Source organism: Ciona robusta, chromosome 3, assembly GCF_009617815.1.
Source record: "Ciona robusta chromosome 3, ASM961781v2".
NCBI lineage: Eukaryota > Metazoa > Chordata > Ascidiacea > Phlebobranchia > Cionidae > Ciona > Ciona robusta.
Genome location: NC_143237.1, coordinates 9183621 through 9194997, shown reverse-complemented (window position 1 = coordinate 9194997; position 11377 = coordinate 9183621). Strand labels below are relative to the sequence as shown.

The window sequence follows — 11377 nt, the reverse complement described above, 5'->3', positions numbered from 1 at the left end:
GTGATGATTTCAAACAGTTATAAACACTATTGTATAACTGACTTTGTCCTACTTTTGATATATATAGTAGGGTGGGGTAAGACAGTTCACCTTTAGCACCTAATATGCAAATATCCTGATCGTGTTTAAACAATTAACAACGTTCTCCGAGAGACGTAATGATTTTATAACTTTCCAAATAGGACGAAAAATAGAATGGAAAGGTGTCCCATCTGCGCCCGCCCAAACTTCCACCTGCGCTGTTGACGCATCAATCATCGTACTTTATCTGATCTGGTAGATTTTGTCATTCCATAGGGCTACCTTGCCAAGTTAGCCTTGTCATCAATTTTTAAAATAAATAAACTTAAACACGACTTATTGGTAACGATGATTAAAAACAGAATAGTCGGCTGTTTTACGTAAAGGTATGGATGGGCTTTTTCCTCCAGCACACAATGATAAGACGATTCATACGAGCCATGGACGATTTCTTGCGAAATATAAAAATAAAACACAGAGAAAAATAAAGCTGATGTTTGTTGGGAAAATACAGAGATCAGCAGTCGCACTGCTGTTCGGAATGGTGAAACAAAACAAAATAAATTGTGTGAGTTTTCTGACTTAACTGTTGCATGAGACGTTTACAAAGGTTAAAAGTATATTAGGAATTCAGCAGGAAACGAACAATTGCCTTTTGCAACTAGAGAGTATAGTCCTACCTAACCGATTAAATTAATTTACATTTTATAGAGTAGCGTTCTGGCCCCTTTAGTAAAACATGCTACACTATGAACACCATGAGTATCAATGCAAAAAACCTTCGCTTCGTTAAAAAAAAAGTAGTTCTTCAAAAAACAAGTTTAAATAAATACACAAAAATGTTTTTTTTAAACTAAGATGACAGGATATACCTATCAGAAAATTTACGGGAGTTTTTGGCGCCTGCGTAAAATAAAAAACAAACAAAATAGAAGAAACAAACCAAACAAAGTGACAGTGACGCTGCATGCAAATTTCGAGTATAAAACAAATTCACGGAAGCTACACATATCGATGGACCTTAACCACTGGTTGAATGAAAACCCTGTTAAACTACAACATAGTGTCAGTCAAGTGGTTGCTGAAAAATCAATTTTTTATATCCCAAATCGCCTTCTAAAGGTGTTGCGCAAAAAGGACAAGCAGCACTGTAAGCTTGTGTGCCGTGTGGTAACGCAGTTTGTGACCAATATCTGCAAAAAATAAAAATAATATTAAAAGTGAAAAAAATAGGTATTAAAACTTATACAGTTATTATATTTGTCTTTAACCAAAAGCTTTTTCTAAAGGATGTAACTAAACAAAACTAACATCTTAGCATAGGCTGTTTAGTTTCCATTCGTATTATAATATAAGCATACATTTAAAAATTAGAGTGTAAAAAAGTACAACATTAAAAAGTTACAGAATATTAAATAACATAGCAATTTATCATACATGATAGGGCTTTTTTACATTTTTTACTCCCTTTTAAACTTTACAATGGGGCTACAAAGTGACAGTAACTCCATTAAAACCGACAAGCAGTTATTCGATTTACAGGAGATTTGCTAATACACATGGGACCACTCTCTTTAATGTGAAACACCACTTTGTTGTGCCAGTTCGAAACAGTCAAGTGACACGGATACAATGTTTAGTCATATTGACACAGAAAATACCACGAATTGTATGTATGACAATGTCCCCTTTAGTTTTCATTTGTGTGTGTAAAGCACGGAAGCATAAAAGTAGCAATAAACTGACAGAGCATTGGTGATAAGTTGAACATAATGCCACACTAGGGTTAACTAAATCCAAGTTATAGCATTGGGCCAATACACAAACAAAAGCATACAAGTTATATTCTTTGCGAATGAGGCTCTACAGAGTGGCACACCATGGATCCTGGGATTTAGGGACAGAATTGGCCCATTACCCCAAACATACAAGTTACTTTTGCACTAAAAACTGGCTATTTTACACTTTAAAATGCATGACATGTCTTCAAAATAAATACACACTTACATAGCAGTTTTTTGTGAACAAACATGGCCGCATGGAACAAAACAATAAGAAGGAGGTCCAATGTCAACATAAAAAGCAGGTTCACCACCAACCCACAATGGCACGTACTTACCAACCTAAAGCAATAGATTGAGTTAAAAACACGCAGAAATACTAAATTATTCGGGTGGCAAAATTAAATTATATTATGATTTTTGGTTTTAATGCAAAAAAATGTTTTGTAAGTTATTTCTTTTTAAAAACCTTGGAGTTCAAAGTTTATAAACAATTTGCATTAAACAAAAAGTTCCATCTAAATTCTGTATAAAACAATATTGACATGAACACTTACGGATCGACATAGGGGGCAGATTCTTTCTTCCTCCCCTTGATAACCCCATTCTATCCTCCCATGCACGTGTCCGCATTGTAAATAAACCCACGGCTGTTTCTCGGTTTCTTTAGTTGCTTTGCTCCGCCGAGGAAAAGCAAGCGTGGTAAGCCCGACGGGGCATTGAGGGCGACCCAGGTTAAGTTTATGGATGAGTTCATCGATGTGTAGTGGGGTCTGTGGATAAATGATTACAACTATAATACATTCTCTGTAATTGCATTCGACCTTTGTTTACTAATAAGGTTAAAGGTGAAATTCATAAATTCTCACCAACACAAATAGTACTGTATTAGTATTTGTAAATATTTACTTATAGTAAAGAATTTTTAACAACAGCGTATTTGTTGTTTATTCCCCTTTTTTATTTTAAATTATTTCGAGCTGTTGTATGTGAAGAATTTTACTTTATACTATGTGTATTTTACTTTATACTATGTGTATTTTACTTTATACTATGTGTATTTTACTTTATACTATGTGTAATGTAGGGAGAATATTCTTTAAAAAGACAATGACTATAAGAGAGTTGTTTATAGAAATGGTAAAACTGATATTTGTAATATTGAACTTACGGGCATACACCTTTCATGGCTTGAAGATCTCCACAGTAAAGTTGCTCCACATAGATCTATAAGCGTTCCATTCACAAGAACATTATTATCTTCAGGCATCTAAAAGTAATGTATTTACATACTATTCATTTTACTGAATGCCTTAAAAATTAATCACTATAGTAAATCTGACAGAGCAGTAAATAATGAGGCAGCTAGTTACCACCTTTAATTAATTATTTAAATGATCAATAGTTTATACCTCAGGAGGCTCACTTATTTCACACATAGGAAAAATTCTTTATTTTAATTTGACAAGCAAGTTTGCTACTACTAGTAGATAAAAGCTGATGGAAAATGGGTAATTATTAACTATAACATCTGTTAGACAGAAACATTTGGGTATCTTAATTTGCCTTTGAATTTGAATACACCTGCCGAATTTTTGCACTGAAAAGTCAGCTGTAAATGGGCCATAATATTTGTTAAATAAGGTTTTGCTATGTAGATATAGTATCCATCGTGAATTTAATCTAAACACTTTATATCGAAAATATTTTGAAATAATACTTTATGCGCATTAGTTTGCCCACAGTTAGAGGGTACATTGTACACTATTTGAGGTTTATTAGTATTGTGTATTGTATTATGTTTCATGTCTGCCATGTTGTATTTCTATTCTACCGAACCAAATGTTGCCAGCTGTTTTAAGCCAGTCCTTTAAATCTGAACTATTTTAACCCCTTACCCTTATCCCTGGCAGTTGTGCAGAACGGGATTCACGAAGTTGATAAATATTTCCACACACAGAAGTTTCTTTCCATTGAGTGGGCGTGGATGATTCACTGAATCCATTCTTCGGTTGCATGATTAAGACACCGTTTGTTGTTAACCCGTCAATTATTTTTTTCCCATTTTGTTCTGTTGTCCACTTTGGAGCTTTTTCCTAAATAAAACAGCCACATTAAAATTTTAACAAAAAAATGTCACATTGAAATTTTTCTACCAAAACCCCCAATATTTTAAAACGGAAATAAAGCCTTAAAATATACTACGGTACAATCAACATTAATGGTGATTAGAATTTACTACTTTACATGTTATGCTGGTGTAGGCAATGATTTTTTTGGAATAATTTTGACGCGGTGTTAAAAAAATCCTTAAACAAATACAACATAAACAAATTAATCTGTTTAATGTGCAGGATGCAATGCAAGAGGCGCATGAATAATTCAACAGCATCTTCAAGAAATCGAAGTCTTTAAACAGAATTGATTAAAATTATTGGACAGTTGACCAGCGGTTTAGTTCAACTCACAAGACCAAGCCCACATGGCACAAAATACAGCAAATAATGGGCCAGAGAGAGTTTGGTTTATAGCAGTGGTTCCTAATTTTTTTGTTTCTAGCATACCATTTTCTTTCCATACATTGAACATATTTTAAAAAAAGTCAAGTGTTATTACAAAATTTATGATTTCATTTTATTGTTATTTTGTTTTTATAATACACAGAAATAAAAGTAATAATATTAGGTGTTTATATTTAATGGTGATTTGCCGAGATAATACAGCCAAATTAAATATCTCTAGTACCACCTTGAATACCTTCTAGCACCGCAAGTGATATGCATAGGTGCAGTGATAGGCACGCCATAGGTTAAGAAACACTAATTTATAGAATTCATTGCCTTTAATTCTCAATACTCACCCCTAATATAATATTCATTGACGTATCGAAACCTGCTGCATAGATTCTCGAAGTATACGGATGCTCACGATCACAAACAATTCGACACGCAAACCTTTACAGGTAAACAATGATTATGTAACATTCAAAAAACAATTTATATTAGCTTTAAATAAAATACTTTTAGATTATTTATCAATACAAGATTTTATAATTTGAATTTATTTTGTTATATAATTTGTAGTGTGTATTTTTTGATAAAGAAGCTTTACATAGAAGTGTTAAGCTTGAGTTGAGTGCTATTCAAAATAATGCTTTGTATGAATGGAATGCGGAAGGTTTGTATACAGTTCAAGTGAAGTGTATGGCTGTTTTATATTGGCCTTGTATTGTCATTTTATCAAACAAAGTATTTCTGATAGGAAACCTACTCAAATGCATGTAATAAATTTAGGATTTTCTGGTTCCATAGCAAATGGTGGAGTGGCAGGCAAAGGTTTATGAGTTACAACTGATAGCAAAAAAGGCTTCGACAAAACAGCTTAAGATCTGATCAAATAAATCATTAGGTGTGCTCTCCTCAATCACACAACACCTCACACCCATTAAGTAACCATACATATAGAAGTTAAGCAAGATAAGAATTATTGATGGTATATGCAATCATAATCAATCTTACAACAAACAGAGTTGTCGTCCCTAAATAAGCAATCTTTTATTCAAGAGAAAATTCCTCTCTTAGCTCAAACACAGTCTTGAAAGAAAACTTTGAATCAATTTAATAACCATTAATCGAATTCTAAATATGTAGGATCTGATGTTACCATAGAAATAACTTTCAAAATTAAACTATGCGACAATATAAAACACCATTAAAATCCTCATTTTTCACAAGCAATTACCTATAAGCATATTATGGGTATCGTATATATTTCCAGAAATCATCAGTTAAATGTAAAATGCACTTTAATAACAATAAAGTAGAAGATCGAGCTAATAATTTCATTGGTGTTAAAATATTTCATCAAATAATATAAAACCTGGTTTATGAAACTGTAATCTAATGGGAATTTCCCTTAGGGCAAATGCAAGTATTGATGTATAAAATTGTAGGTATGTCTGTGCCCACACAAACTACACAACAGCACTAGACCAATCAAATCATAAATACAATTTATTGAATGTGACATCGTAATATATTTACACAACATAAGTAAACTGATCTGGAGATATAAAACACAAAACTCACCTTGATATTGTGCTTTGTTTTGGTTGTGTCTGTGGTTTATGGTTGGTAGGGATTGATGAACCAGCTTCTATGTCCATTAACACAAAATCGATTGGTTCTTCTGTTGACCGGCCAATCTGGAAATAAAAAAAGAATAATTTTGTATTCAAAAACTTTAAAATACTGTACAATGGACAAATATTTAAGTTTAATAACAAGCTTTTATAAAATTCATGTTTCATCTATTGTATCTTATGAGAAAACACTTTTTAACAACAGTTGTAAAGTCGAAATCAAAGCTTTTGTTATGTATACTGCTTGATTGTAAACTAAGTCAACAACCCTGTGTGTCCAAGTCCAAGTTATTTTTAATAGATACATTACTGCCTAACACACTGATACAAGTGATACAACATTAGCTTTTGTTTCAAAATATGTCAACACAGCAATGGATGATTTGTACTAAAATAAAATTTAATGTAATGGAGAAAGATAACCACATCCTAGTGTTTACAGTGCCAACAAAGGCAAGGATTAATATTTTGAAACGGAAATAAAGTCATTAAATATACTGCAGTACAATCAACATTAATGGTGAATAAAATTTACTACTTTAATGTTAACATGCTGGTGTAGGCACGCACGAATATTCATTATGAGCTTTGAAACAATAGTAAACTTTGTTAAATCAAATATAGCTTTGAATATATATACTGTTATGTATTTGCCTGAAATAGGGAAGTGGTTCACAAAACCGACTTGTTTTAACAGTGGTGATGTCACACGAGTGGAACGACGATATATCGACAACGCAGCAACCAAGTGATAAAGGGCATGTCTAGACCCGCCCGCCACGAAACCAAGCACACACTAGTATTCCCGCCATAATTCGTTCGGCTCGAAGCTACGATACCTAACACCTATTAACTGACGGCCAAAGCACGCCGGCATGGCATAAAACGTAAACACAATCTTTGCTCGAGCGACTAACGTCACCACATCAAGTGAATTCAAATTAGGTGGAACGAACTGTGTTGACAATGGAGACTCGCACGTAAGTCAGAAATCAGAATATGTAAATCATGTAACGAGTGTTTGCGCCTTGATCATTAGAGGATATTTAGTTAAATTTGCAAGTCGTGGTTTTTGGTTGAGGTGTTACTACGCATTGAGACAAACACGAGTTTCCCTAACGACAGAATCAATTTAGATTTTATTTGACATATGTCCCGCCCCAGCAATGTGAATTAAAGAACGTGTCAGGACGCGTACTGGACATGCTCAGAATCGTACTTGTTTCAACACAAAGGAGTCAATTACGTGGTTATGTCGTAAATTTAACTTTCATTTGAACTGGTTTCCATCAAAATCTTGCACCACCAATCTGAAACTATGTCGCTATTAATGTAGTGTATGGAAACGTCGACACTGGTTTCGAATCGGAAATGGATCAAATCTGCATGCGCTAATTGATCCACGCAGTTGAGAGCTGAGACCCGCAATTACGAATCCCCTGCCACGATCGTTATAACTTATCCATTACAAGTTACAACTTAACTCCAAAACGTAGCTGCAAGCAGTGAGCATTTTCATTACTGGTATCGTAATCTATCATCTTACTAATAAGCAAGCAGCATCTGAGACGCATAGAAGGTAATTAATAATTCATAGACACGGCAAACCGGATCCGTCTTGTCAGGCGATTTACCGGCGAACACACCTTTAACTTCAGGTGTGTTTTAATTACTGGGAACTTATCAAAAGCGCAGTGAAACGAGGCGATAAGATGATGATACAAATATTCACGTTCCGGTTTAAATTTAAAAGATAAAAGCGCGCGCGTGAAAATTGGACTGACTAACAAGAGTTAAACAAATGTTCTTTTCAAGTGCTAAGCGCTGAAGAGTGCCAATTACCACGAGGACTTGAGATGTCACATACGTTAACTAAGCATTGGTGGAAACTTCACGGTTTGGTGAGACCGACTTGGCGACAAACATCGAAATAACGAACAAACGTGATTCTCCGGTTCTGTTACGTTATGCTTATTTTTAAAATGACGTCAACCGATAGGCAAACGCCATTGCGTTATTAGAACAACTAGCTAAACATAGCTGTGTAGTTGGTTCGCTACAGGTTAAACGAGATGCTATTGCTAGCTTATGATGAAACACGTCATCACCACGCATAATCACACGACTGTACGTAACATTTTCAGGTGTGCTTTCCGGGTAAAAACCCGACGATAAGTGGAACATAGAATGCCCTGTGGTGCGTAATGTAACTGACATCAATCGTGATATAGTAGCCTGCACAGTCAATATCGTAACGTTTCATTTACGTCTATAATATGTATTGTTACATCATATAAAAGGCGTCTATGTTCCATGGAGAGTAAATATGAATTAATATCCATGAAAAATGAAATGTATGAATTGATTAAACAGCTCATTTCTAATAATGTGGTGTTTAAACATGTGCAGTGATCCGTGAAACACAAAGAAATATTCAAATAGAAACCACAGCTACAGGTCACATGTGGTATTGTGATAACTGATCAAAGGGGTTTGACAATATAGTCACAAACGAATAAACAGCATACATATTTGCATAGTTACTTCAGTATAAAGACATGGAGTGAAAGCAAGATTTAAATTTTATTAAAACAAAATTTCTGTTGGTTTGTGTCAAAAAAGAGAACACACAACAACGAGTATATCACTCACTTACTCAGTCTGGTAAGATTGTGATTTATTATGTGTATTAATATTGAATTACAACCAATACCATGGCAAAGCTCTGTGCTTTGTACATGTCATGCTTTTACTCGTGTTTCATACTGACAACAAACAACACATCTGCAGCAACCATAAACAAGTTAGGTTGGGAGGTGAACATGATAATGACTTGTTGCCTCACACCACCAAATGTTTAACCTTTTAACAGAATCATGTTGTAGTAAAAGAATGTGAAATAAGCTCGGTAAACACTTTCCAAGCCTAACCAATCACTTCTTTACATTGTATTCACTGTTTAACAAAGAAGCCCAAACTCACTTTATGTTTAACCTGAATGAAATATATATAATACAAATACTGTCCTGTTCTGCCACTATTGCTACCAAGCAAGAATATTGTTTGATTTTCGAAGGTGAAATTTAACATAGAATAAGCCATGCTGCTGCTGCTGCCAAGAATATTGTACAGTTAATCAGCTATCGTGACTTTCACCATCAATGAACACAACAATCTTAGGAAATAAAGATGTTGGTTCGCAAAATATAAAATAGACAAACTGTTTAACTAAATTATGTTAATATCCCGGAAGTTTGCATATGGATTTGTGGCCTTTCTGTAATGTAGCCAGCATTTAAATAAAATACCCTGAGTCTTGGCAAACTAAAAATAAAATTGGTAATTTAAATACAATACAGTTGGTAAATTACCAGACTGTAATAATGTGACATAACCATGAAGTTAGTCATTAGGCTCTTGCTACTATATGAAAAGTCACTTCTAACCTATGCAGTAGACAGTAACACAAATGTTTATGTAAAAAAGCCAACACAGCATCATATTATTGGGTTTAGGCTTTAAATGAGATTTAAATAATAATATTTTGAATGTAAAACTTGTAAAAGTTGTTTTGATAAGTGTATGCATACCTGGAACATATCACTGTTATCATCATGAACATAAGGAACTACTACAACACTTCTCGGTAAAGTATATGAAACGCTGTGATGATCCTTACTTAGAAAGGTCTGTGGAGAATTACAAATAATTTAGTTACATTTATACAAAATGTACAAAACTTCAACGCCTTTGAACTAAAGCACCGAAGTTTTAAAGTACTGAAGTTTTAACTTCCGGACCTGTTTCAATATAACCCAAACAGTGACTAAGCCACGAGAAGGGGTTTCAGGCATCGAGAGGAATGGGACTCAAGGTGTAAAAAAAGGGTATATTAAAAGAAAAGGGAGAACGCTATTAAAAAAAATCTTCCGAAATCACCCCATTGTTTTTCTTCTGAGCTGCACCAATGAACTTTAGTAAGTGATAAGCCACAAAGCCCACAAAGCCCACAAATAAACAGCGTGGCTTTACTACCCTTTCCACCAATTTGTTTAGGCATAGAAGATGAAACATAACAAAATGTTAAACTTTTACAAAAACCCATGTTTTCTAAAGCCTCAGTCTGCCACAAAAAATGGTGATCAAATTTTGCAACCCCGAAATGTTGAAAATGCAGATTTCAAAGGGTGCAAAGTTATGTACACACCTCTGAATGTGATGCTTTCTGATATACTTGATGTTGGTCTGATGGTTTCACGCCCGTTGCTTTCCTCTTCCGTCGTAGAGTAAAACAACTTCTCCGTCTTCCTTTATCGCCGGTAGGGAGTTGACCGTTTGTCCTGGAAAGATCAACCATCAGTATTACATAACTTACATCTAAATGTAATTAACATAACATCCAACATTTAACTAACAAATAGAAAAACACAACATTTTAAATGCAGTATATATATATATATATATATATACATATGTATAATATACATTATCCAAATTGAGAAAAAATCTTTGAATTTTTGGTGAAAAAATCACTTTTAAATACCGTATATACATTAGTATATAGGCTATACACCAGTAAATGTTATCACTTGCCTATTCCTTTCTACTTTTGAAGTAAACGATTTAATAAACCCAAGCTATTCAAAAGGGTGCATGATTTGAATAAAATGAGTAAACCATCTTTCTACAGATTGTATCTTATGCTGATTAAAAAAGTTTATCCCAAACTTACCCAAGGACGATTAACTGTCCATATATTATGTCGCCTTCATCTTCTTTTGGGGCATCTTCTTGTGAAAAATTGTGATAAGAAGCTCCAGCTTCAAACTGTATATCCATGGGCATACCACCAGCTACTGCAAGAGCCGGGGATGCAGAAACATCCATACCTTCCTGCTTCATTAACTTAATTAACCTGTTTAGTAAATCGCAAGTGCTGTGTAACAGCTGTATCTATCATTCATTACCTGTTACTTCAATTTGAAAGATTTTCGTTAGATCTTTTAACCGGTTAGAGCAACACAGAAAAACTTGACTTGCTACGATACTGTGACGAAACGCGTTGTTGTCTTTCGAACCCGCGAGTTTTAACAATGAACAAACAATCTGACCGTTCGATGGCGCACATGAATGTTTACCATGAATCAGGCACGTAAATGAATCTACGCGTATAGACATTAGACAACACGTAAATGCTCTTGCCAATACTTCTGGAAAATGTATGTAAAAAAATAATAGCATCCATGATGTACATAAAACGGAACAAAACAAATGTTTAGGTCAGATAAAACCAAACTGTGACAGACATATTATGTGGACACAAATATCTGTATGGAATAAAAAATATTAGATAATTAAATCTTTGTGACTTGAAGTGCAAACTGCAAAGTACCTTAAATTAACATAAGGAACTGTGAAACTGCAATAACTCACC

At 34.1% G+C, this 11377-nt stretch overlaps 1 protein-coding gene across 2 annotated transcripts; it reads right to left on the bottom strand.

The window, feature by feature from the left end:
• Positions 1–453: 453 nt before the first annotated feature.
• On the bottom strand, positions 454–11050 carry LOC149739031 (E3 ubiquitin-protein ligase pellino homolog 1-like). 2 transcript variants are annotated; one of them, XM_089874667.1, is made up of 11 exons: positions 10911–11050; positions 10676–10836; positions 10151–10283; positions 9534–9632; positions 5891–6006; positions 4663–4756; positions 3701–3898; positions 2974–3072; positions 2360–2575; positions 2029–2144; positions 454–1214 (listed from the first exon to the last, which is right to left on the bottom strand). In XM_089874667.1, exons 2-11 carry the CDS (start codon positions 10828–10830, stop codon positions 1088–1090), a joined length of 1353 nt encoding a protein of 450 aa, XP_089730793.1. In that variant the 5' UTR covers positions 10831–10836; positions 10911–11050; the 3' UTR covers positions 454–1087. The 2 variants fall into 2 exon arrangements, with proteins under 2 accessions (XP_089730793.1, XP_089730792.1); XM_089874666.1 differs by having other exon boundaries at positions 10676–10958.
• Positions 11051–11377: the final 327 nt, after the last annotated feature.

What these genes read in the sequence shown, in the direction of transcription:
- LOC149739031 (XM_089874666.1), bottom strand. Translation starts at nt 10,845, where the DNA reads ATGAAGCAGGAAGGTATGGATGTTTCTGCATCCCCGGCTCTTGCAGTA. An exon ending in AGAAAGCATCACATTCAGAG is followed by an intron (nt 9,633 to 10,150) that starts GTGTGTACATAA and finishes AATTCTCCACAG; the next exon opens with ACCTTTCTAAGTAAGGATCA. An exon ending in TCTGCCCCCTATGTCGATCC is followed by an intron (nt 2,145 to 2,359) that starts GTAAGTGTTCAT and finishes CTATTGCTTTAG; the next exon opens with GTTGGTAAGTACGTGCCATT.